We start from the raw sequence: 27,696 nt of genomic DNA on the forward strand, positions 1-27,696 counted from the left end.
CAATTTCCCTCACACTTTGGGCTCCTCGGGGAGGAGGGGCTGGAGCCCTGGCCCACCATTAGCACAATGATCCTCAGGCTGCTTCTGGCTCTCAACTTCTTCCCCTCAATTCAAGTAACAGGTAAACATTTTTGATTTCTTTCCTCCTCTCGGTTTTTCTTTCCAAGTCTTCGGTTGGCTTAGCTCATCTTAAATTTCAGATGACTTATGAAATGTGGACATTTGAAATGTAGTTTTGCTCTAACATGGCAGCCTGTTATTAAGAAACTCACTGATTCTCAGTCTACAGTATAATATTTTAGCAAACATTCTTTGCAATTAAATAAGATTTATTTAGCTATTAATTGATAGTGTCCCAGGAAGCTATAAAAATTATGCTTTTTAAAAAACTTTAAGACAACAGCTATAAGTAGGTTGGTTCTGAAAGTTCTGGATTTAGACTGACAGGATTCATATCGCCAATCCATTTCTTACTAGCTAAGCTTAGACTAGTATGTGAGCTTTCTAAGCCTCAGTTTTCTTCTCTATAAATTGGAGATGGTAATAACCTTATCTCAAGGTCATTGGGGGGATAAAATGAAATAATCTGTGTGAAATGCTTAGTACAGTCAGAGCTTGGCTTGCAAGATGAATGTTAGTTGTAGTTACGATGTCTACTCAAATTGAATTGAGTGTGTCAAAATGAATTTTGGAGTGATTACAGAAGGCGGCACAATACAAATGCCAATAAATTACTTTCTTTTACAATTGGCTGAAATCTGTTATCTTAGATTAAAATCCCTTAAGTTCTAAATGATGATGAGGAGGACACACCTAACACCATTATAAAGGAATTCCATTTCAGATGAAGAGACCAAGGGGTAGGGATGTTAATTTGTCCAAGAATATACAGATACTAGTTATGGGAGGCAGGGTCTGAACCACCTTAATCTGACTCTTCAGCCTATGCCCTTGACCATGACATTATTCCACTTAATGTGATATGGTTTATAATTTCATAGCTCCAGATACATCCAGGGTTAAACCATCTTTGGAAAATCACCATTCCAAACAGAAAGACCTTGTTGCTTTGGTGGGCTGGAGACAGGTGTTTGTTTAACTTGTTCTCAGAGTTAGAGAAGTGTCTCACTTGACTCAAGATTTGTACTGATTAATGAGCACATTTAAATAAGAATAATAAGAAAATCTTCAATTTTCTTTCTCATTTATTTTGGGGGGTGTGGAGACTGTATTATTTGCTATTATTCTTAACAGCATGTGCATGGGCTCCAAAGGATATAATTTCCCAACCAGCACAAGTCAAATAGTTACATATACACCCATCTATTTTCTTGCCTTCTGTGCCAGTGAGCACATTTATAAACTGCGTGTATTTATAAAAAGTACCCATTCAATGAAAGACATAAGCTGGTGAGCTAGGTTATGCCCCAGTATCTGGTGCCAAGCATTTAGAGCTACCAAATATATTTTAAAAGGATCTTTAAAATTTATTTTAAAAAAGGTCTTTAGACTTTATTTTTAAGGGATCTTTAAAATTTATTTTTAAAGATATTTAAATTTCTTAATTGATCACACAGTAAAGGATAGACAGAGTAGGCAGAAAAGAAAGAGAAGCTCATTCTCACAGAAACTATTAAGTATTTGTACACAGAATACTTTCCTGATGTGCTCTGTGGACATCCATCTGTCATTAACTCACTGAATCTCTTTTGAAGATATTTTTGTAAGACGCAAAGTTTTATATTTTTCCTTTAGAACATTTATTGAAAGGGAGGTAGCTAAAAACCCTGCTAAGGATACACACATGTGGGACCTTTGTTTTCTATTTTGAGATACATCTAAATTGTGAATACCAACTCACTCCCATAATAACTTAAGATTTGATGCTGAGTGGCCATCTAATGAAGTAGGAAAGGGGTAAAGAAGGCAATTTTGAAATGCTTCTCTCAGTAAGAAAACTTGAGATAAAATAACTACAACATACAAAAAATGCATGATCCATTCTAATCAATGGTGTAAAACCTGCCATATGCTCTTTGTCTCTCTGTATTTGCCCTCCATGAAGAAATTATAGATAAGGTAAAATTCTCTGGTCACAGTGTAATTGTCCTTCCTAGCATTAAGAGAGATTTCTGGTATGTCTGTGTTGAGGTGTGTGTGTGTGTGTGTGTGTGTATAGGAAGAACAGTATTACACTTTTTTGAAAAAGAAAAATAAAAAAAAATAAAAAGGAAGAACAGTCCTTTTTCCCACTAATTTAAAAATTCTAACTCACTGGCTTGCAACAAAGCTTAAAATAATGCTTATTCTATGAAATTTCAACCTAACCTGAGTCTTCATGATTTTAATGATGCTGTAGAAAGATTTTTATGGCTAATTTAGACAGGTATAATTTAGGAAGCATGAGGAAATGTTCACTTAGACAATTTCTTTACTAAAGTTACATGTTTCCTACCAGATTTGAGTAATTGTGCAGTTGAGATCCACAAACTGAGAGGATTTTGTTGGATTTTCAGATATGAGTCCAGTTTAGAACCGTAGTTCTTTGAAAGGGAACCAGTTTGTGATTGATAATAGAAGGAGTGTGCATATAATGGACAGCATTGTTCATAGATTTTTCAGCCCATATTGGTTATTTTTCAGCAAGGCTACTCATCCAGTATGAAGATAAAAATCAGGACAATGCCACTTATTTTTCCACGAGAGGATTTTTCATTTCTCCCCAAACCTCAGCAAATAAACTGTCAAAATGGCCAGTTCGAGCGTGATTGATTTCTCCAATGCTCTGCATTTCCCTTGGCGTGCACTTCTTTTTCTGAGAGAGGCACAGAAGGCAGGAAGATGGTTGGCATTTAATAAAAACTCATCAGCAAAGCAAGGTAATTAAAGACTCCATTTTTAGTTCAGCAAACGCCCCCTTTGAGGTAGTTGTTCATAATGGCAAGTAATTGACCTCTTACAGGGGAGCGTTGCCGTGAGTCTGGGCTTGGGAAAGTAAGAGAGAGAGACAGAGAGAGAGAGATGAGCATTGAAAAGGCAATGTAATCAGCAGATTGCCGTATCTGCAATGACATCCACTGCATGGGAGACTCGTTGGTTTTTTTGACTGTTAAAAAATCAGCTGGATATTTTGTTATCTGAAGTAAATTCGATGGCCATTTCAGATGTATAGACATTGTTTAAGACAGGATATTACTTTCTATTTTTTTTAAAGGCAAGAACTTTTATAGCAAGGACCGTAAAATCAATATCAATATATCAATATCAAGAAATAGAATGAGTCATTTTCACAGACCGATTAGAAAGAGAAATGAATCTGTGATCGTAACTCTGAAGCTCTCACATTAAAACTTTTTTATGGGTGGGGTGGGAGTCTCATTGTCTTTTCTTAAGACTTAGACTGTCCTCCCTTTTATTATTTTTACTTTTTTTTTAAAGATTTTATTTATTTGAGACACAGAGATAGAGAGAGAGAGAGAGAGCAGGAGCAGGGGGAGAGGGAGAAGCAGGCTCCCCGCTGAGCCAGGAGCCCGATGAGGGGCTTGATCCCAGGACCCTGGGACCACGACCTGAGCCAAAGGCTGACGCTTAGCCATCTGAGCCACTCAGGCGCCCCCTGTCCTCCCTTTTAATGTCTTCATTCTGTTTTCATGAGTGGACAAATGCCACACACCACATGACTACCATTCAGCTTTTACCATGTGTGGATATTTTCCTTCAAGTATTTCCCGTAGGCAGGGTGCTGACATTTACAAAATGAAAAGTTTTAGGCCACCAATACCCTAGAAGAAAATTCTGTTTGTGGTTTATCATCTCTAAAACAATAGCTCTTTATTAACTAGTATAGGCATCGATAAGGAGACACGATTGCAAACTTTCTTGTCCACAAATCAGAGGGCAAGCCATATTTCAAAGCACATTATTTTGCAGCAGGTCACTGAAAAGGATAAAATCTTTCATTTTTCCCTCTCATCTTGGTTAAATTTTTGCTTGCCTTTTTCTTCAAGAAATTTGTTACTTATGGAACTTTAAAGAGGCCGGTACTGTTCTCTCAGTAGATGGTTTAGCTGAACTTCTGGAAAAAATGACATCTGGGTGGTTTTGTGACTGACTGACGGGGTCTCTGGTTTTTGAAGCTGTGTTAAGGAATCTGTGTCTCTTTTATGGTGATTTCTTGCCTCTTTTGGTCTTAACATGGCGTGGTCATAAAAAAAAAAAAAATGGTACCCAGTGCTTTCAGACTGAGAACTGTTGCATGAGAATGGGTCCCTGAAGCTGGAGGGAAGGTAACCCAGGCTCCATGGAGAAGTGTTTGCAAAGCAGGTGTCTAACTTCTTGCCTGTTACTCTCATTTTGGTGACACTGAACATCAGAAGAGAGGAGCACTGGATGGGGTCAAGGGCTACTTGGTCATTTGTTAAAGGATGTGAACAAGAGAGTTTCGACTTCTTTGGCCTAGGTATTTCAATATTAAGGTGATAGGCATCTTGACTGGGTCTGTGTGTCACCATGCGGGTTACGTGTGTTTATGTTTTTGGTGCTGGATGAAAACCTGCACTGTGGTGGAGAATTTCTTACTTAACTTTGAGCTGCAACTTTATCTCTGCATCACCATTACCATCATCTTTTTCATTTGTCATCATCTTCATTATCTGTGGGACTCTGGTTGCCAAGGTAACTGTGTTAATGGTTCCTGATGGTGTCAGAAATGTCACCCACTCATAGTTCACTCTGACCTCTGATCTAATCAGGGGCCCTTTTCTGCAGTAACTAAGTGAACTTCATGGCTCACAATTCACCACGTAATGTATTGATTACGGCAGGAATTCCTGTTCATCACCCACTCATTCATACAAGAATCTGCATTATTGACATGTCTTACATTGTAACAATGACATAGATCCCCTTGTTAGGAACGTAGGTGGGGTGTTTGTTTGTTTGTTTTTTTTACACTTGCTGAGAAGGTAGAGGGTTGTGCTTTTCATTGCTTAGGGATACTTTACAGATGATGAAGTGTCAGAACATTGCTGTGGCTGTGTCTGCAGCTTCCATGTAACCTGATGACTTTCTTTGATATTGAACACTACTACTAATAAGGCTACATAATTTAAGACCATTTTTAGGAATATTGGGTCCAGAAGGGTTCCATTTCTGATCCACAGACTCTGTCCCATAGACACTGGGTGAAAATGGGCACACATGAGAAGAATGTTTCCTTTTACTGAAGCTTCTCAGGGGGACTAAAACAGGGTGTTACTAGGTTACTGTTCTCTAAAATACTGGGTTCCTGTTTTATAAATTGCCTCCTTCTTCTTACACTTTAGCAAGACAGGTCTTCATTCATGTGCTCATTTGATAGGTATTTATTAACATCTTCTAGGTGCTATTCTAGGTTCTATGACTGATACAAAAACCCAATTTGAGCTTCAAAGAAGTAAAAACGAGAATTGTGAGATCTTTCTAGAATTTTTTTTCTTTCAGTTTAGCATCATTGTGAATGATTCTCTGTAGTAATTTATTTTATGGCAAACAGTTATAGGCAGCAGCATCCATAGAACTGGTGAATTCAACCACAGACATTTAGAGATGGGCAAGAACTTAGGTATCTCTCAAGCTATTGAAAAGGAGGTTGTGTTGACAGCTCCTTGAGGATGCTAATAGAAAGGTGATTTTGCAATGTTTCCCGGCATGTTTTGGATGATCTAAGGCTGAACCCCTCTTGCTTATCCAATCAACCTTCTTTCACACCCTAATATAAGATCCTCAAACCCCAAATTGCAGCTTTCTTCACAGTCTCACCTCCCTGCCCTCTGCGTTTATGACCTTTCTGATGTTATAGCCCTCCTGGAATTCCCTCTCTCCCCCTTTTCACCTATCCAAATCCTACTCATCTTTCACTTTATGACTACAGTGCAAGATTCACCTCTTTTGAGGAAGCTCTCCCTGGGTATTCAGTCTTTATTATGGATTTGTAAGAGGAGTTCCATTGGGAGTATAACTCAATCTAACGAAGATTTGTTAAACCTCTGTTATATTTTAATCTCAATTGGAGTCTGAAGGAATATAAAAAGAGGAAAAGAAGTATAAGGACTGACTTGTGTAATTAACTAAGTTCTCTCTGCTTTCACAGACTTTTTGATCCAGTTGAGAAGACCATACATGACACGATATAGCAGCGGGAAACAGATAGCTAACTCTTGGCTACTTCCCCTGCTCCTTCATGGCTTAATGACTTTGCATACATTATGCTTGTAATCTGAAATGTCCCCTACACTTCTCACTTGAAGAAGCCTTCTCCGAGACCCTAAATGGCAAAGTGAAGGACTTCCTTCCTTCTCAGGGTTCCCAAAATTGTTATTGTGCATTGATGCATCTGTTTTTCCCCCCAGACTGTGAGCTCTTTGCAGGCAGGATTATGTCTTATTCATCATTATGACTTCACAGCACAGTGAAGTTATAACTTATTCCAGCACAGTGCTGGAAGCACTATGTTGAAGAAGGAAATGAATGAGTTAGTACTAAAATGAGGAAGCATAACATCAATATTCTGGTAAGATTAATATGGAATAGTAAGCATTTATGGGAATTGAACTGGACATTAAAGCTAGATATGATTTGAATGGATGATGTTATTAATAATAATTGCTAGCTAATACTTATTTTGCACTTACATTGTGCCAGGCGCTGTTCTCCCTGGCTTTCCCTATATTAAATCACGTATTCTTCCCTGAAATCCTTTGAAATGGTTGCTATGATTATCTTATCTGTAAGAGGAAACTGAGCGATGGAGCAAATAGAGCCAACTTGCCTATGGTCACACAGCTAGTAAGTGAGTAAATCCAGACACCTGCTCCAGGATTCATATTCTTACGAATTCCATGTTACTTCAGGAGGGAGAAGCAATACAAGTAAAGAAATTAAACCAGGAATATTGTTCTGTGTTCTTGGCCAGAACTGAATGTGTGGAGGCGTGGAAAGGTAGGGTAGAATCAGGTCAAACCAAGGACTGAACACTGATACCCCAAGTTCGGACTTCATTTTCAAGGCATTGTGATGCAGCTGGAAGCTTTTGGAAGCAAGATGGTCTAGAATGTATAGAGACTAATGGCAAGGAGATCACGTTGTAACACTCTGCCACTTTGCCAGGAGGAGGGGTAGTAGATTAGAATTTGGGTAGCAAATGTGGGAACAGCAAGAAGTAACTATTTTGAAGGATGCTTGAAAAGTAAAATTCCAGGATGTAGTGCTTGGTTTGTGAAAGAGAGAGAGGGATCAAGAATGATGTCAAGGTTTTTGGCTTAATAGAGGAATGGTGGTATTACCACCTGAAATCAAGATGTTGTGCAACTGAGTTTTGGGGCAAAATAATGTTTAGTTTTAGACACATTGAATTTGAAGTAAAGGCTTGAAATGGCAGAAAAATGTCCAGTGTAAACCTGAAGCTATGGGATCTGGGTAGAAGAAAATATCTAGGAATCCTCATCTTAGGAGTAAGGCTGATGTCATGGAAATGGATGGCTAGTAGAAATGAGAGAGTATAACTGTAGAAAAGCAGAGAGTTGAACTAAATCTGGAAAATTGCTCTGGTTAGGAGTCAGCTAAAGAGATGATGAACCAGTGAAGGAGACAGAATGTGTTTAGAGAGATAAGAGGAGAAAGAGCCTTGATAGAACATCACTAAAGCCAAAGGAGGAAAGAATTTCAAAAAGAGACAGTGCTTAATGGCATTAATTATATAAGGGAAGAAGTGATTAGTGGCCTGGGAAGGCTATTGGTTATGACTCAAAGCAGGCCAGTTGAGACTTTTGAGCTTAGACAGAAGCTCAAAAGAAGAAGGGAAAGAAGGGGTGCAGAGGAGGTAGCTGGGATGGAAAGGACAGACGAGGAATGGGTACTTGGTTGTGCTCACTGATGGTGAACAAGAATCAGAAATGACAGAGTTTGTGGGCTGGGTGAGGATGAAAGCAGAGGCATTGTTGACAAAATTAAGCAAGTAAAGAGAGAACATTTGTTTGGAGAAAAGCTGTTGGGTTCAGTTGGAAAGAGGTACAGAGGTGGGGAAAGAAGATAAGACTTCAAAAGGTCAAGAAAAAGTGGAGAACAGAATAGAGACAGCAGAAAGAGAGGAAATTCCTAGGTAAAGTGAAGACAGTTAGGAATTTCTATCACCTATAATGTTCACCATTTCTTGTATGTAATAAGTATTTGCAAACTGAGTGACTTCATTATGTTTGAGATGTGGGAGGAATTCCAAGTGCTGTTCTTGAGTGAGTGTGTGTGTGTGTGTGTGTTTGTGTGTCTAGTGTTGAAGGGGTGGAGGGGAGAGAGGGCCATTAGGAAATAAAAGAGGAGGAGGGAGAAAAATAAAGAACAGAGGCAGTTTTCACCAGGAGATGGGGAGAGAGATTTGGAGCACAGAGGATGGGAGTATTAGAGAGAGGAGGACAAATCTCTAAGAAGAATGGGAAGGAAGAGAAGAGATTTATAGGGGCAGAGATACCCCAGAGATATAATGTTAGGATGGAGCAAGGGTAGATGAATGATTACATGCTGGCATCTGATATTAAAAAGTTTTATTTAAAATATATATATATTTCATTCTCTCAGAACAGGCTTTAGTATTAAACCTATATCAACAAGGGCCACAGGATAATACGTACCTTGACTTTGAAGACTTAGCCCATCTCTATTTTAAATTTGCTTGAGCCTTCAAAAATGTACAATATGGCTTGGCTTGGCCTCAGCTCATGGCTGAAACAAGAGGGTCACAGGTTCAGATCAATCCTGCCCCAAATCATGGGCAGGGCTCTAGTTTCCAGTCAGGAAAGTTAATCTCAGGATCTCCCAGTGTTTTTTGGATCAAGGATATTGCTGCTTGCCCTTGGCTTTGGAGAGGCCATGTCTGTTTTTCTACCCCCAATTCCCTCCCCCCCTTTTTTCCCCAAACTTAAAAGCTAAAGTCACTGATTTCTCAAGGTAGGGGGGATGCGATTAGGAGTTTTAGTCTGTTGAAATGTGACAAAACTTTTCTAGGCCTTCTTTTCCTCGTCTGATATGTGAGGGGGTTGGACTTGAAGACATCTCAGGTCTGTTTATGGTTTAAAAATGCTTCTTACGTGGAATAAAAATGCTGGCTTTTATCAGTTTTAACAAGACAATTCAAGTTGTCTCAAGTTTTCAAACTTCCAAGTCATGACATTTGCCTAGAAGATTCTGTATGTGTCAAGGTGGCCCTGAGCAGGCTCTTTGGAGATGTAAGATTGAATTATTGTCATACTGTTTATGTAGAAAGCTATAAAGCCCAGTTACTTACTATTTGGATTACAGGTGACCTTTTAGGGTAATAAAATTGGATATTTGGGAGTGGTTTGGCAGCTTTCATATAAGGTGCTCTGCCTTGTCGGCCTCTTAGATTATCCTTCTAGCGTTAGGGGCTGAGAGGACAATTGTAGACCTTTGAATTGTAGGGGCTGGGTCACATCACACCCATTTACATTGCTTTGTGTTTAGGAAGTTTCAGTTCTAGAGTGCTTACACCCTGCATTGCTGGGCAGTGTCTCTGAGCATTAGGGATGGATGATAATACAGACAATGGCTTTAAGCAGGTTTGATATTAACTGTCATCCTAATACAGATGACATTCTGATATACACATCTATCTTTGACTTTTTTGAGCTCTAGTCCAACACACCTAACTCCTGGACCTTTCCTTCGGGATGCCTTACCCACCCCTCAAACCCAGTGTGTCAAAAACTGAACCCAACATCTTTTCACCAAATGTTCTCTCTTTACTTGCTTAATTTTGTCAACAATGCCTCTGCTTTCATCCTCACCCAGCCCACAAACTCTGTCATTTCTGATTCTTGTTCACCGTCAGTGAGCACAACCAAGTACCCATTCCTCGTCTGTCCTTTCCATCCCAGCTACCTCCTCTGCACCTCAGGCTCTGTGAGCTCACATCAAAGCTATTGCAACAGCCTCCCCATTGGTCTCTGCCTCTGCTCTACCCTCTCTCTAGTGAGTGCACTCTGCACTACTGTGCTAACCTTCCCCAAGGGGCACTTACCACCCTATTCTCAACTCAGGTGTCTTCAATGTCTCCTGTTGCCTTCCTAGTAAAATCCATGTGCCTTTTCTTGGCATTAAAAGCTCTTCATGATTGGTATCAGCCGTCTTTACTTATTTCCCCTTTATGTAAATGGATGCTCTGCTGGTCCCCAATAAACTTTTATACTAAAAGCTATTTCCAGGGCGCCTGGGTGGCTCAGTTGGTTAAGCAACTGTCTTCAGCTCAGGTCATGATCCTGGAGTCCCGGGATCGAGTCCCACATCGGGCTCCCTGCTCAGCAGGGGGTCTGCTTCTCCCTCTGCCCTCTTCCCTCTCGTGCTCTCTGTCTCTCATTCTCTCTCTCTCAAATAAATAAATAAAATATTAAAAAAAAAATAAAAGCTATTTCCTTCATCTTAGCCTGTCTAAATTTGCCCCCAACTGCATGGCCCAGCTAAAGGCCAGTTTGTCTGCATAAAAGCCTCCAAAATCATCTTGTCTGGAAACAAGGCCTCTTTTATATGACTGTTGTGACAAGGCTCATGGACCATACATGGCTTTGGAGTATAGCTAATTGTGTACTTACCTTAGGATTTCACCTAGAAGAAAGAGGCTGTATCTTTTACATCTTCCATCTCCCAAGAACCTAGTACATTTGGTTCTATTATTTATTTACTGGATAAATGCATGACTTTGTCATGGCAGAAGTCAGAATACCAAAGAATTTTCCAACACATGGAAATTTCTTTTCAGAAAGTATTCATTGATCATTCTGGTAATTTTTCTCTCCATAATTAATGACTAGGTATTCAATTGGGACTTTTTGCTACTGAACTACTTGATCTCTGAGTTACTTTCTGACAGTTGCATGAAGCACAATAGTTTTTTAAAAGGACAAGAACAGATGTCCTCTACACTATAGTATCTTCCTGGGGACAAACATAGATGAGGGTGAAACATGGAGCTCAGAATGGTGCTTGTTGAGTAAATATATTAATTAAGTTTCCATTTCTATTTTTATTGCTATCTATAATCATTTGCATTTGTTTGAACTAAGGTCTCTAGATTTTGAATAAAAATCACCCTTTCAATAAGAATAAATGTGCTTGTTCGAACTGATAGTTGTACACAGTCTTGGGCAGGTTTGGTCCCATGGTCTATTTCTCTGAACAAAGTCATTGCATCTGTTGTGGTGGCCTCCTCTACACGATTCCCTTTCCTTCTGGCTCTGGTAACCTCATCCTGCTCATGCCCTTTTAGACCTAAGGGTGGTCATAACTCTGCTGCCATGAGCTACAGTTTCTAGCATTTGCCTTGTGGTTCCACACCCTTGCCAACAGTCCTTTTATAAATACACCTTCCTCCTATTGCCCAATTTTGAGTGTGCCATTTGTTTTCTGCTGGGATCCTGAATGAGACCACATATATGTATATACCACATGCTTTTTCAAAGCCCTTTTTTTTGGGGGGGGGGTGCTTTCCTTAAATCTTTATTCCTTGTGAAATTGGGGAGAGTTTCAAGATGACAGCCATTAGAAAACTAGATGGAATGACCACAAAGTTATTTTGAAAATGTAATGTGTGTTACTTCTCCCCCCCCCCTTTTTATCATTAATTTCAGAGAGTCTGGAGCCATTTAAGGTATGCTAGGCCATTCATAGCTTTGTTTTTATCTTCCTATTAGCTCAAAGAAGATGGTGAAAGTCTGATGAGTGTTTTGTACTCCTCTTTCTCACATCTGTATGAGGCCGTGCCACCAGCCAGAGTTACCAGAGCCACAGACAGAGGAAAGAGCCACTTTCCTCCCAGAAAGCACAATTGGTCTCACAGGTTCCTGAGCAAATACTGGATTGGCCTGTGAGCAAGCCTGCCCCTTATGGAGCCCAGAAAGGAGCAAGTGGTCAGATGGCCACGTGTTGAAGGGTATCCTAGGCCTGAATAGGAAATGTACTCAGAGGAAAGTTACAGTAACTTCACCAGCTCTGTGGTCAGGAGGGAGGTGCTCTATGCCAAGGAAACCAGCGTCACCTTCACAGTGTGTTCGCAAACACCACAGGGCAAGATGGTTGAAAATAGAATGCTTTCATTTTCTCTGGTTACTGCCTGACATGTTAAATTCTGTTCAGTCAGAATTTTAAAAAAGGAAACGATGTGATTAGGATCTTACAATCCGATTTTTAAGCTGCAAAAGGAACTGATTGTGATGTGCAGAGATGGAACCCAGTAAAGTTCTTAAGAGGTTCCGAAAGAAAGTCACATTGCTAATTAAAGACCTATCATATCTCCTTTTACTGCTTCCTTAACGTCTCAATGCAAATGTCAGTCTTGAGTGTTGTCTACTCCACTCTCTGGTTCACTAACCTCTAGGTGCCTTTCTGTTTCTCTATGGTGCTATGATAGAGAAAAGGAAAGATGGCATATCATAAATTAAATGTGATAAACATATGTGATTTACAAAGGCCCTGAGGTTAAGAATTTGCCCAGTGAGGTTTAGACTGAAAAGTGACTTTATGTACTGACTAATGTTCATGTTCAAAGTGTTTTGTACACACCCGGGCAAGCTGAAATAGAAGAGCTGAGATGGCATAATTGTTGGTTGTGGATCTGAAATAATTTATAAGAGGCATTTCATGTGATGATATTGTCTGTAGGCCTTATCTGGGATCCATTTATAACCTTCAGGAAGTCTCTGAAATCATAAGCAAAAGTTTTGTACACATGCATTACAGCCAAAGAAATTTTGGAAACATAGTTTTTGTAAATACGACCATGAAATCAAGTGTATCTGCTGACTACACAAAGTTGGTTTTCTGAATAGAACATTCATGATTTCAAACATTATTCCTAGAAACATAAATAAATAGCTCTTCCATTATTTGTGTGGCCTTGCTTAAAAAAAATTACTTTTTTGTTTTCTGCTGTCTCTGCTATAAAATAAGGTTTTGGCTTAGGTCACCTCCAAGGTTCCTTCCAGCTGAACACTTTTTGTAGGATGGTACTCCAGCAAAATGGTGGAGAAAATCGAATTTTAACTTAGTTTTGTCCGGATTCCATTCCATTTACTCCCCTACTCAATGGTATTTTCCTAACTCTCTCTTCTAATACCATCCAATTATCTGTCCAACTTTGAGAAGATCTATAATCAATCACTGAAATTGTGTTGAAATTTTGATGCAACCTAACAGAGGGAAAGAATAATAGATTAGAAATGAAGCATGAGCCAAGTTGTAAAGGTCACTTGTCCTATAAACTTGGGCAACTTGTTTGACTTCTTTAACCTCAGTTTCCCCATCTGTGAAATGGGCATAAAGATGACTGTCCTATTTATTTACTTCACAGGTTAATATGGAGTTCATATGACATAAAATAGGAAAAACACTTTGTAGCTCTATTAATGTAGGCCACAATTACTAACTTAAGTCAATGTTTTTTCCACATTGCCTTTTAGGCTTCATCTTCTTTTGAAATCCAAGCATTAATAGAGTTGGTGAGGAGGGTCCTTTCAGGGGCAGGGTTCCTTCTCTGGTGCTTGGAACCACACCTGAGAGATGGTTATCCACTCCACCTGTGCAGAGAGTTGATTATTAAAATAGTAATTGACCCATTTACAACAGGCAAAAAGGGAAAGTTTTTTTGTAACCAAATATCATGGAAGTACAAGTAACTTCCAATTTTCTAAAAGTCAACTGTATCACAAGATTCACAGATTATCTGTGGGAAATCTTTTAGCTCTCACTGCCTTACTTATAGGGAGCAGATAAGTACCTTTTCACCTCAAATCTTACTCTTCATGTTGCCTGTTGTTAAGGAGTTGTGAGGGAGAGAGGTTTGAGGTTACAGCTTCCTGTCTCCACACCTTTAGCTGATTTAGCTGCTAGGAAAGGCTTTGAAAGCAAAGCACTAAATTCATCATCAAAACAACTTGTTAATTCAGTTAGAGAAATGTCAGTCAAGCGAATCTTTTGATACCAGAAGCAAATACAAGTGATGGACTGACAATGTTTCTCTTTGAATGCTGTAGGTTTGACCTAGGTAGACTTGCCTGACTACTTACAAGAAGGAAAACCAAATATCCACAGGGAAAGGCTAGGTCTGCTCAGACCAAATAAACCTGAGAAGGGTGCTCTTCAGTCCTAGTATGAAAGGACTCAAGTACAAGTTAGTATAGGGAAGCTAAATATTTCTCTAGTGTCTTCTGAGTCTGGGTATATTCTTAAATTTTACAATGTGTTCTTAAATTATTTGAAGTCCTGTGGATTCCCTGAAACTCAGAGAACCAAAAATACATTTCAAAGCCAAATATCATTTGATTTTTCCATTACTGGTAGCTGTGACTTATCAACGTTAATACTCCACTCCAATAGAGTAAGGTGTGCAATTTCACAATGCTCCATTTTAAGAAAAAAATAAGTATTGTGTCTACCGTAAGTTATAATGACCACATATATTCAATATCATTTAGAGAAATTGGTAATCTTTTTCTGCCACCAAAAGTGAATTTCTTTCATTTAGTGTGCCTTCAAAGCAGATGTAGATTTTGAAGTCCTATGAGATGGTTTCTCACTTAGGCTTCTCTACATGATTGACATGAACCAAGGTGGGACCAAGGGCTATCAGGATATAAATGTTGAAAACAAGAAGTTCTATCAACCAGTCCTTAACTTGGGTTGAACCCAAGGAGACCATTGCCACACACTAGCACATATTTGGCAAACCACTTCAAGCATAACACCTAGCTTTAAAATTATGTGTTGACATGGAAGACAGAAAAAAGTAAACATTGACAAATACATTGGATGTCTCTTTTCATCAAATGGTCATGTAATCAATATTTTTCAAGCTCTTTCCCAACAAATTTTAGTAAAAGGAGTCACACAAAAAAGGACTTTTCTTTCCCCTTTGCAGTTGTTGGATGTGCCATCAACCAGGAGAATACTGAATATGTAACAGCCAGTCACGACCCTGAGATCTTGGATTGCTCCTCTCTGAGAGATTGCTCAATTTGTAGTGCTGAGGTAGAATGGGTTCAGAGAAATCCCCTTAACCATGCCGAGGTTTGAATTTGGAGGCCCCATGGATGAACAGAAGGAAAGTCTATCTTCTAGTTATCTCACTATATTATGCTTTGTGAAGGAAAAACAGATTCGGGAGAGAAAGACCACCACTTCTCCCTTGTGAGAACAGAAAACAGTGAACTAAGCTCCAAGGAGTCAACTGTGTTCCCAGGAACTTTTGAGGTAACTCGTATTCTCTTTGCAGTGGTCTCTTAGGCTGGAAGAATGTCTTTTTCATAGCCCAGATGTCTAAACGTCACCTCAGTTTCTCATAATGAGTGAAGAAGAGAAGTAGGCAAAAGAAAAACAGGATTACTTACTGGTTGGTGTGTATGGCCTGAGGATAATCATTTTTAACTCCTCCTTCTCCCTCCCTCACCACATCTAAGCCAATGCTGAGTTCTGCCAGTTTTAACCTGTAAATATTTCTTGAGCTCATCTACTTCTCTGTAATCCTAGTTCAGACCCTTATCACCTCTTGCCTAGGCTACTACGACTGGATACTAACTGGTCTCCCTGTTTACATCCTCGTGCCCTTTAAATTTACCCTCCACTTTTTTACTAAAGTGGTATATATAAAATGAAATCACCTGTCTGCTTAAGATACTTCAATAGGTGTTCATCTCCAGCAGGAGAGCCCAAGCTGTGAACCATGCTTGTTTTGCCAGTCTTGTCTTTTACAAGTCATGTACCAGCAAAACGGAGACAGCTGTAATTCCCCACATCTGCCATACTTTTTTACCTCCTTATCTCCTCTGCATAGAATCTTCTTTTTTTCTCTTTGTCTTGTGTTCCCCGTAGGCCACTACCTCACACACTTTTCTCCACCACACACTCTCCTACTTCACTTCACCCCCTGACACAAAGACTCATCTTGCTAGGCTTTTACTTAATAAACTTGTTGAATACATGTATGCATACTTCCACACTCAGGTCCGCAGTCACTTTCAGAAATCCTTAGCTGGTTCTTCAGTTGCCTGCAGAAATGCTGTGCAGATCACTGTGCCACTATTTTAAAAGCAGCTGTTTATGAACCTTTTTTCCCACCAAACTGTAAGCTGCCCAAGGATAGAAACTGAGCCCTGTTCATCTTTGGGAAATAGATTTTTTCTCTTCTGTGTGCATCTTGGGAGGGTGTCACATTCTGAGTGATATCAGACATTCAGCAAACTACTGGAGTATAGATGCTAGAGCTTCTTCTCCTTCTTCTGTCTCTTTTCCCCCTCTCTCCACCTCACTGTGGGTGCTGGGAAAAGGAAGCCAAACCTGGTCACCATCCAGGATTTCTCTCCAGCTTTCCTTGGTTTTCCTGTTTATGCTCCCTCTTATTGCTCTAGCAAAGAAGTCCTATGCTCATTTTTTTCCTTATGTCAGCTCTTAAAGGCAGAGCGGGAAGAATTTGCTGCCCCTTAACACAGAATCCCAATAATTAGGAACAGAAACAATCCCCGGAGGGCTCAGTAAGCAGAAACACCAACGCCTGACCTGGGCTCCTTGAAAAGCAGGGGGAGATGTTGGCATTTCTTGCTGGGTTTGGTTCTTTTAATCAGAACTGGACCAGTGATTCTTTCTAAGTAAACAAAGAATAAAACCAAGCAAAATGAAATGCAACAAAAAACAAGTTGAATTTCCCTATCATGACAGGTTGAAACTTTTGGTTCCTTATATGTGTTTTTCAGTGCTTTTAGGGGGTGTTTGAATGAATGATAAATGAAGCTAATGTTGTTGAGACACAAATTTTGAATAAGGATTTAATGATGGTAGTCAGACCTAGCTGCTGATAACAATGACACAGTCAGATTACCACCTTTCACTTATTGATTATTTAATGAGATCCTGTCGTTCACACCGTAGTATACAAAGAAACATAACAGATTGTCCTTGCTCAAAGAAGACCTGGAAACTGGAAGTCTAGAGGAAATAAATACACACAAATCAAGAGCTCGAAGCATATGAAACAAGAGGTGTTCCACATGTAGAACCTGACCAAATGGCAAATGAGTGATACAGATAGTAATCATTTTGAGACCTGAGAAGGGAGAGACACTCTAGGCCATGAACTTAGTTGACAAAGTATGGAAAGAGGAATGCGCACACAGTACTTTGCTGGGATGTTAACTTAAAACAGTCCGGCTAATTGGGGAGATTGGGTTTGAGGAGATGAGGCTGGAAAAACCTGTGGAGGCCCTAGGAACTGAGGATAAGAAATGAGTTTTCAATTGTTAAATCACTGGTTCTCAAACTTGACTGCAAATTAGAATCTCCTGAGAAACTAAAAATATTGATGTCTGGGTCCTATACACAGAGATTCTGATTAAATTGGCCCAGGAATCAAAGGTTTTTAAAAACTGCAGCTGATTCTAATATGCTGTCAGCTTGAGAAATCTGTTACACGATCATGATTTTCAACCCTCACTAAATATTAGAATCAAAGGGGGGAATTTTTATGACAATACTAAAGATGACCCACAGAATGGGAAAAATATATGCAAATCATATATCTGATAAGAAACTTGCATCAAAAATATGTAAAGCACTCTGACAATTCAACAATAAAAAGGCAACCCAGTTAAGTGGGCAAATGATCTGAATACACATTTCTCTAAAAAGGATAGACAAATGCTTAAAAAGAATGTAGAAAATGCTCCACATCATCAGTCATTCGAGAAATGCGTATCAAACAACAATAAGATACTGTTTCATATCCACCAGAATGGCTATAGTAACAAAAGTGAACAATAACAAGTGTTGGCAAGGAGGTGGAGAAATCAGAATCCTCAGACACTGCTGGTAGGAATGTAAAATAGTGCAGTTGCTTTGGAAAACAGTTTGTCAGCTCCTCAAAAAGTTAAACTGAGTTACCATATAACCTAGCAATTCCACTCCAGGTATACACCCAAGAGAACTGAAAACGTATGTCCACACAAAAATGTGCACATCAATGTTCATAGCAGCAGTATTCATAATAGCAAAAAAGTGAAAGCAAGTGATGAATGGAAAAACAAAATGTGTATATACATACAACAAGGTATTATTTGGCCATGAAAAGGAATGAAGTTCTGATACATTTCACAACAGAGATGAACCTTGAAATCATGATGCTAAGTGAAAGAAGCCAGACAAAAAAGGCCATATATTGTATGAGCCCATTTATATGAAATGCCCAGAATAGACAAATCCACAGAGACAGAAAACAGTTCAGTGGTTGCCAGGAGCTAGAGGGAAGGAGGAATGAGGAGTGGTTGCTAATGGGTATGGGATTTCTGTTTGGGGGCAATAAAAATACAATATTCTGGAATTGGAGAGTGGCCATCCATTTGCAATTTGTGAATTTAATAAAAAACCACTGCCAGAGGGAAGGAAGGTGGGGGGGATGGGCAAGATGGGTGAAAGGGAGTGGGAGATACGGCTTCCACTTGTGAAATGAGTAAGACATGGGAATGAATGGTACGGCATAGAGAATACAGTCAATGGTATTGTAACATGGTTGTGTGGTGACAGATGGTAGCTACACAGTGGTGAGCATAGCATAACTATAAAGTTGTTGAATCCCTATGTGGTACATTGTGTGTCAACTATACTCAAAGAGAACAAAATAAAACCCAACCACTGAATTGTATACTTTAAAAGGGTGAACTTAAGAAAAGAGTGGCTTTATGGTACATGAATTATATTTCAATAAGTTGTGTAAAAAAATGAGAAGAAACAATACAAATCCCTTCTCCAATCCAGCATAGACTAATTAAATCAGAATTTCTGGAAATGGGACCTGGACATAGGTTTTTTTTTGTTTTTTTTTTAAGTTCTTGATGTACAGCCAGAGTTGAGAACAATGCAGGTGACAAAAAACTGCTAGTAACTTAGTTCTATGCATCTTCCTTTTTCCCAAAGCAAAAACAAAACACCTGACACTTGAATGCAAATCCAGGTTAAATTGGAGGTTTTATTTTAATAGATTTTTATTTTATTTGGCTCTTCAGTATGGGTGTGGCTTCAAAAAACCTTTTTTAAAAAAATGCAAATAGGTAGACAATTATTAGCATAACCCAAAATAACAGCAATTTTCTTTTTTGGCCTGTATTAAATTTTGAGTCAGAGACACAAAGCCATTCATTGTTTTCGAGAAATTCGTTGTTTTAGAGTAAAGGAAAATTTAGAGAAATTTGCGAAGTTGATTCTTAGTTAAGTGGTCTATTTCTCAGGTGGTTGTAGTTTACTTGGGTTTTTAGTCGTAGTTTTGCTCACCATCTATTCAGCGATTTTAGACGAATCATCTAATATTTCTGGGCCTCATACAGTCATTTTAAAAAAAGGAATATATTGTCATGTGCCAGGCAATGGGGATACAGTGGTAAACAAGATGGAATAGATGTGTTCTCTTCCTCGTGTAGGTTATAATACCTAGCTTCAGGTTCTTTGCTTTAAAAGTGAAGAGACTGAACTAGGTGGTCTCCAGATTCTTTGATCTTTTACTGGAATAGCATAGAGGTAGAGAAATGGAATAGAGGCAGAGCTCTTGTACACCTCTTCCATCTCCTGTGATTTAAGGGAATGATTATGTGAAGTGCTTGAGAAGGCTCCTCTCAGAATTTGCTATGGAAGGTAAGTTCAACTCTTGGGGTTATGTCTTCTCTTACTTTTTATCCTACTCTTGGAATGGTCAACAAACAAAGTCCAAATGTTTCAAAACATTTTAATTCCTTCACAAAAGCCTGTATCACAACTTAAAGCCAGATCTATTTGTGTATCCATGTCAGGTGTTAAAAAGCCATTTCCAAGGATCCCACTCAATCAAGAAGATACACAATTATGCACGGTTAACATCTTTGGAATCTTAGCACAGATTCAAAAATTCCAGATCCATAGCTGTGGTGCTCAGTGCCAACAGAAGGCCACATTCTGCCCTCCAAGTGAAAACACGCTCCATCGTTTCATTCAAAGGAGGATGAAAATAATATCAAAACACAAACTTTTAAACTCTCAGTATAATTATCTTCCAAAGAGCTCCTGCATCTTCATCTGCCAAGAGAAAGCCTTTGCTGGAGATCTGTTTATTTTGTTAATTAATTTGTCTTGATTTCAGGAAAAAAAAAGTCCTCACGCCCTTGTTCTAAGCAAATGATTTTTCCTTCTTCAGAAAACAAGATTTTGGTGAAGCAGTTGCCCAGGCTTGTGGTATACAACAATGAGGTCAACCTGAGCTGCAAGTATACCCACAACCTCTTCTCAAAGGAGTTCCGGGCATCCCTTTATAAGGGAGTAGATAGTGCTGTGGAAGTCTGTGTTGTGAATGGAAATTACTCTCATCAGCCTCAGTTCTACTCAAGTACAGGATTCGATTGTGATGGGAAATTGGGCAACGAAACAGTGACATTCTACCTCCGGAAGTTGTTTGTTAACCAAACGGATATTTACTTCTGCAAAATTGAGGTCATGTATCCACCTCCTTACATAGACAATGAGAAGAGCAATGGGACCATTATCCATGTGAAAGGTAACACACAACTCTACCCGTGCACTGCTCTAAAGTAATGGTTTTCAATGGCACTCTTGAAAACTAGGTCATGATCAGTGGTGGGGTTGGATAAATCCCAGAGAGGAAGTCTACACATTCTACACTAGTGATATTTTGCGTATTTTGATCCCTTTCCCATTCTTCTATAATGTTCAGAAGGAAAGAAATGTACTCAAGTGCCACTTCCATGTTGTTTAACCCGCTCTGTTCTATTTTTCAGAGAAACATCTTTGTCCAGCGCAGCCGACTCCTGAATCTTCTAAGCCATTTTGGGTACTGGTGGTGGTCGGTGGAGTCCTAGTTTTCTATAGCTTGCTAGTAACAGTGGCTCTTTGTGCTTGCTGGGTAAGAGAAGCAACACTGCTTTTGTGTAACTTTTCCACTGCACGTGTAATCTGAACATGTTCAAGAATTTTGCCCATGTCGTTCATTTTCTGTTTAACATGTGGTTGTTATTATTATTGCTGTTATTTCCCTGCTAGGTTTGGGTAGGTTCTCTTTTAGCCTGTTCAACTTTATCTGAGATGAAAATCTAATGTGAATTCAATTTTCCAGACGGCACTAATTAGGTGGCCAGGCAGAATAAGAAGCTAAATGGGTAAATTGGGGGTGGGGTAGGGGGTGGGAGTCTTAGGGCCAGTTACTTTTCTTCTTCCCCTTTTGCAATATCATAATGATGTATAAAATAGTTTTCATATATACATATGTATAACAATCAAAGCGACTTGGGAATCTAGGCACTGAAACCAAGGAACAATTTTGGTTCAGGGTCAAAAATTGTGAGAAATTTGGCTCCTGAAATTATGCATTCAAACCTAGCAAAGAAACTAGGTCTGTTTATCTGAGTCATATTTTTATCTCCTCTGAAGCAGTTGAATTTTGTGAGGCCAAGTGTGTTTGCTGTCATTATGAAACCATAATGGGAGTTAGACTTTTCTGAGCTCTCAGCACTGAATTAGAGTTTACCAATTTGTGCAAATGTTCATGTCATGAACCTGGCATATTTTTCTTTACCTTCTTCAAAGTTGAAATTTTGAAACCATCTTGATGACCACATCCACTGTTAAGATGGTACTCCCTTGCCAACGATCTTTCCCTTACTCAGAAATCTCCCTTTCTCATGTACACAGTGTGAGACAGAATATCTCCTGCATTGATTCCATGCTGTCTTTGAATTTTTTACTATAAGTTAGATGCATGTATGAGTCATTTCTTCAATAAGAAATGTATGCTCCCCAAGGATAAAGGACCATTTCTCTTGATATTCACCATCCATCTGGTATTAAGCATATTTAATTCTTAATGAGTGCTTATCAAATTGATGAATTGATAACCCTCATAAAGGCCAAACTAAGGACTTAAATGAACATATCTTTAAGGCATATTCTTTTTTTTTTCTTAAAGATTTTATTTATTTGACAGAGAGAGACAGCGAGAGCAGGAACACAAGCAGTGGGAGTGGGAGAGGGAGAAGCAGGCTCTCTGCTGAGCAGGGAGCCTGACGTGGGACTCGATCCCAGGACCCTGGGATCATGACCTGAGCTGAAGGCAGCTGCTTAACTGACTGAGCCACCCAGGCGCCCTTTAAGGCATATTCTACACATTTAACTAAGCCATATATGGGTCAGTGATTTCTGGAACCCACACCAGGTGAAACTGTCCTATTTACTAAAGACCTGGTGCTGGGGTGGGGGGGTAGAGGTGAGGAGGGCAGCCTTGGGTTCACAGTCATGTAAATGATAGATCCAGTCTGGGATTCTTTTATTTTACTTTTTTAGAAGATTTATTTATTTGAGAGAGAAAGAGCGTGACTGTGCGAGTGCGGGGAGGGGCAGAGGGAGAAAATCCTCAAGCAGACTCCCTGCTGAGCACCGGAGATGGGGCTCGATCTCATGACCCATGAGATCATGACCTGAACTGACACCAAGAGTCCGATGCTTAACCGCCTGAGGCATCCAGGTGTCCTGCCTGAGATCCTTTTAAACTCTGTTGGCCAATTTCCAAAGTTTGCCTCTCGATCTTTCCCCACATGCTTCTAACATTTTGGAAGACTCTAGGGGCAGATAGACATTTGTTAGGCTGCCTGTTGCCTAATCTGTCCCTTCTGTAGGGTAGGGAACAAAGTGGCTGTTTATTCCTGGAAATCTTTTATACTAGATAGCAACTTGATATTTACCTGTCTTGCCTCTTCCAAGTTGCTCAACCCTGGGAGCCTTTTATGTAGAGAAATATTGCTTAAATTCTTCCTCTGATGTCAGTTGAGTCCCTCATCTTTCTGGATCTTGGGATCTTCATACAAGGTACCTTCCCACTTTGAACCTCTGTGGTGTTTGCCAGTGATTTTAGAATTTAGAATCTTAGTCCTTATTTTTATCCCTTGGGAATTTCAACTTCTTAATCTAAAATGTAGGTGTGGTGGCTTTATGTGTCCACTTCCAGGACAGGGGCTCCCTTGTAATATGCTGACCTAGGGCAGTGTAATTTACCAGCTTTCCAGGAATTCATTTGGGGAAAAGTACTTTAACTTTCAGTGGCCAGAAGAGTACTGCTCATCATTTAAAACTTATTGTAAATACACATTAGAATATCAGTTACTATAATCAGGCACTAATTTGCTCAGTGATGGGAATCACCCAGAGGAACAAAAACCACTTCTCATTTTCAGTGAATTTAAACAGTTCACTTTCAACTTGGAAACATCATAGATACCATGGGTTTTTCTTTGGTAGTACTACTTGCTTTGTCTTGAGAAAACTTAACTTTGGTCTTACTCTGTTTCATAAGTTCCCTGTGAATTAGGAAGAGCCAGTGGTTGGCATGATCTTATCTTCTGTGGCCTCTTATAGTCAATTAGGTTGTCCAATAAGAACCCTTTGGTTTGCATCTCAACCTAGGTCTTTGTACTCTCTGCCCAAAAGGGTGTGAAATAAATATATGTCTATATTTCATAAGATAACATCGCATTTTTCCCCTTGGCTCATCTTTTCTTGCTGCTATTACTGTTTAAGCCACCAGCACCTTGTTGAGCAAGGCAGCCAGGCCATTAGGGATCCCTAGAGGTTAGCCATTTCCTGGGTCCTATTCCGGGAGCCTATTTTTGGCTGGTCAGCACTATGCCTTGGTGTGAGCTGTTGTTCTCCGGAACTCCCTGAGGGCTTATGATGAGCTACCACAGGCGGTTGTAGGCTGAGTGGGTTCCTGGGAGCAGCTGCACATTCTAGCCCAGCTTTTGACCTGTTGCTGGCATTTGAATAAATAAAGTGCTCCCCTGTGCCGGGCTGCTGCCGAACAGCACCTGTTACTGTCACTCAATCCTCCACTCACTCAGCTGAGCTGGTAAACCTATTCTCTTTCTTAGGCTAAAGGAGCCTTTTCGAAAACATGATCTTCTCCACCGTCAGTCACAATGTGGGGAACGTGGACAGTGTGTGGATAGGTGGTATCTGCCTTTAAATTCAGTGTGCTCTTGAAGACTGTGCCTTGAAGTGAATTGTGTCTTGTTGCTGCTTCCAGGAAACAGGCGGGTGAGGGTGGGGGTGGAGGAAGGGCGAAAGAGGAGTGGTCCTGAAATCCCACATCTTTAGCAGACATAGCAGAATGGGGAAGGGGCAGAATAGAGGACCCAGTCACACAGACACATAAGGCGAGTCCTCTCCACACACATAGGCAGGTGCACACGGACACTGTGGGTTCTGGATTGTGTTCCCAGCCGTGCATGTGTCATTTCCATCCCACTGTTGGGTTTACAGCTTAGTGGACTAAATCCACCATCTGAAAACACCATGAGGGGAAGCATGGGAGCTGAATGAGCAGATCTTTCAGAGTCTTTGGGCAACCCGGAGAGCCTCAGACCCAAGACATCTTCATTATTGGGGCTTCTCTACCAGCTATAGTTGTATTTCGGTGTCTGGAGGCAAAGACTGCCATTTGGGAGTCTGGCAAGGGAAGTCCTCAGAGCTGGAGTAAGTACTAAAATGCTTGCCAGGTATCAGCAGCAGCTTTCCACATTTATTTGGGGGCAGAAGTTTCTCCTGCCCTGGCATAACCCTGTGCCCAAGAGAACTCTAGTCCTTATTTATAGAAAGGATGTAGAGCCACGATGTTTGAAGAGAAACTTCCCTCACCCACTGTGTTTCCATGGCTACCTCTCTTGAATGAATCTCCCAGTTATGTCTGTTTAATGCTGTCCTCTTCTTAGTTTCAGCTGGATTATCCATCCATCATTCAAATCCCAAATGACCAAAGCTGAATTTGTAACCTTCTCTTACAAATCTACTTCTCCTACTGTCCTGCCTTATATCTATGTATGGAACAGCCTCCTTCCAGTCTCCCAGGCTCAAATTATCGGTCATCTCTGGGGATGAGCAAGAAGGGAGGGTCAAGCAATCCAACAATATTCATTCTAAATTTGGTCCCATATTTTTTATCCATTACTTCCTTTTCATTCCATTCCTTTTCATGATCAGACTTCTTAGATCAGGATTTCTCAGTCTTGGCACTATTGACATTTTGGGCTGGGTAGGTCTTTGTTGATGGGGACTGCCCTGTGCACCATAGGGTGTTTAGCAGCATCTCTGGCCTCTACCCACTAGATGCCATAACATTCTTCCCAGTTGTGACAACACAAAATGCCTTCAGACATTGTCAAATGTCCCCTGGGACAAGGGAAAGGGAGCTGGTGGTGTCAAGGAGGAGACTTAGGAAGTCTTGGGCAACTGTATATATGGCAGTGGCACTCACTGAAATAGAAACACCGGGAGAGGACCAGACTTCAGGGGAGGATCTGAGTTTCGTTTTGGACATGTTGAGTTTGAAGTACCTTTGAGGTCTCATCCAGAGGTATAAATTTGGGTGAATAGGTGGTAATTGAAGCTGCAAATGGGGATGAGTTTGCCTAGAGAGAAGGGAGTGAATAGAGGAGAAGGCCTGCGAGGAGCTCTAACACTGAATGGCTACTTAGAGAAGGGTGAGCTTGCAAAGGAGGCAGTGAAGGAGTAGCCAGAAAGGTAGGATGAAAACCAGTATGGTACCATCTCACGGAAGGCAAAGTGGAACAGTGTCTCAAAAAGGCGAGAGTAATCATTAATAGAGAATGCTGCCGATAATTCAAAAGATGAAGACTGAAAACATGTTAGTTGGATTTAGTAATGTGGAGGCCAGTGTTTTTCAAGCCTTTCTTTAACACTTGCTCATGTTCATTTGACAAGGAAGGTGTGAAGGGCTCAGGGAGGAGTGCATGAAAATAAAGCCAGGGCAAAAGTCACCTGCTCACTTACCTGTTCAAGGGTTCATGTCATTCACATGGCATGTATCTACTTATGCATCAGGCCAAGTATCAAGAAATAGACATTTTTTTTTCTTCATAAAGGGAATTCTGAATTCAGAAACCTGGGTAGCTATTTTTTAGAATTTTTATGGGTCTTTTATCAAACATGTAAAATTTACCATCACATTGGTTCAGGAAAGATGCTCCTAAACTCCAGTCAAAACTATGCTAAGATTCATGGTGCGTGTAACTCTTGCTCTGGGTTTAGTATTGTCCCTACTTCCCTCACCCCTGATAGAAATTCATCCAGAAGGAGCTGAATCTCAGGAACAGACTGAGTGACACTATTGTCTTTATGGAAACGTACGTACACATCAGAGAATACGAATGTAACTAGTTGTCTTGAAGTATACCTCTCCACTAATTTGGACTCCAGAGCTAGGAATTTACGATTATTTCAGACTCTAGAGGGGTGAAAGTCCTCTTGGATTAATGATGGAAAAATGGCTTGTTAAGCAAATGACAGATGTAAGAAGATTGCAGTGGGGATGCTTAACCTTTTCAAAGGAGGAAGGGCCTTCAAGAGTATTTACATATCAACAGTGGATATGTTAATTAGATAACACTTTTGGAATTCAAATGACTGCATTGAGGGTAATATGGGTACATTATCTAAAATACTTTCTTTGATTCAGATTTTGCATGTTAATTTAGAAGAGTTCCAAGTAGTTAGGTTTAATTAGGCACTATCCAGGTCCAAGGTACTCAATGAATTCAGGTGTATCCAGCTTCATTTGACAGTCTATGTTCTGAGTAGTTGCTCCCCCAAGTCTTAGAACTCCTCCCACTATATGTCCCTCTGTCCCCTGACCCCCTTCACAGTGACACTTCTCTTTTCTGCAGATGAAGAGTAAGAGGAGCAGGATCCTTCAGAGTGACTACATGAACATGACCCCTCGGAGGCCCGGGCCCGCCCGAAGGCACTACCAGCCCTATGCCCCAGCTCGCGACTTTGCAGCATACCGCTCCTGACACGGACGCCTATCCAGATGCGAGCCGGCTGGCAGCTCTTCACCTGCCCAACACAACTGCTCTGGATAGGAAAAACCCGCCTCGTCTTCAGCCGGCCACAGGCTCCTTTTATGGGCTCTTACTAAGCTCCCATGCCAATTTTTCTTGAATGACTAGACCAAATAACATTATTTTGAGACTCTGAAGTGTGTTTAAAGAATATTACTGTGGCAGGCTCTATCTTGTCGTGCCATGACCCAAATTCCAACTTGCCATGTATTTATTGACTTAAGAGGTTGCAGTAGAAAAAAAAAAGCCGTGGATTCTGTTAACCTTGAAATCTGCTTTCTATTTCACTCCTTTCTTACTCACCTGAACATTGTGGTCAAGTGAAGTGTGATATGGAAGGACTCTTTAGATGCAGAAGAAAGGCTAGAAACTTATTCCTTTTGGTTAAATGGGGGTTAGGGTAGGAATAGGTTAGAGTGGGGGAGAGGGGAGGGAGACTTATACATTTGAACAATCATTAAAACACTGTCTCTCATTCATGAAATGAGCCACTTAGTTCCTATTTAATACTGTTTTAGTTTAGAAAGATATAGACATTGTTTTTTTTTTTTTTTTTTTAAGAACTCTGGTCATATTTAGTCATTTTGACCAATGGAATTCCTTCGAAGCATTTTGAGGCAAACAGTCTCGCTCTCCTTACTCCTTGTGATGGGAATTCAATGTAGTATTCACAGTATAATTTGAAAAGAATACAATAGTACTCCCATACCAAGGATGTGCCAGGAAATGAAGG

The 27,696-nt window shown here is 40.1% G+C and overlaps 1 protein-coding gene across 1 annotated transcript; it reads left to right on the plus strand.

Moving 5' to 3' along the window:
- On the plus strand, positions 1 to 27,226 carry CD28 (CD28 molecule). Its single transcript, XM_021703146.1, has 4 exons — positions 1 to 121; positions 20,240 to 20,596; positions 20,838 to 20,962; positions 26,787 to 27,226. Exons 1-4 carry the CDS (start codon positions 67 to 69, stop codon positions 26,913 to 26,915), a joined length of 666 nt encoding a protein of 221 aa, XP_021558821.1. The 5' UTR covers positions 1 to 66; the 3' UTR covers positions 26,916 to 27,226.
- The last annotated feature ends 470 nt before the right edge of the window (positions 27,227 to 27,696 follow it).

This window comes from Neomonachus schauinslandi, chromosome 3 (assembly GCF_002201575.2).
Source record: "Neomonachus schauinslandi chromosome 3, ASM220157v2, whole genome shotgun sequence".
Classification (NCBI taxonomy): domain Eukaryota; kingdom Metazoa; phylum Chordata; class Mammalia; order Carnivora; family Phocidae; genus Neomonachus; species Neomonachus schauinslandi.

What these genes read in the sequence shown, in the direction of transcription:
- CD28 (XM_021703146.1), top strand. Translation starts at nt 67, where the DNA reads ATGATCCTCAGGCTGCTTCTGGCTCTCAACTTCTTCCCCTCAATTCAA. An exon ending in CCCCTCAATTCAAGTAACAG is followed by an intron (nt 122 to 20,239) that starts GTAAACATTTTT and finishes TTCCTTCTTCAG; the next exon opens with AAAACAAGATTTTGGTGAAG. An exon ending in GACCATTATCCATGTGAAAG is followed by an intron (nt 20,597 to 20,837) that starts GTAACACACAAC and finishes TCTATTTTTCAG; the next exon opens with AGAAACATCTTTGTCCAGCG.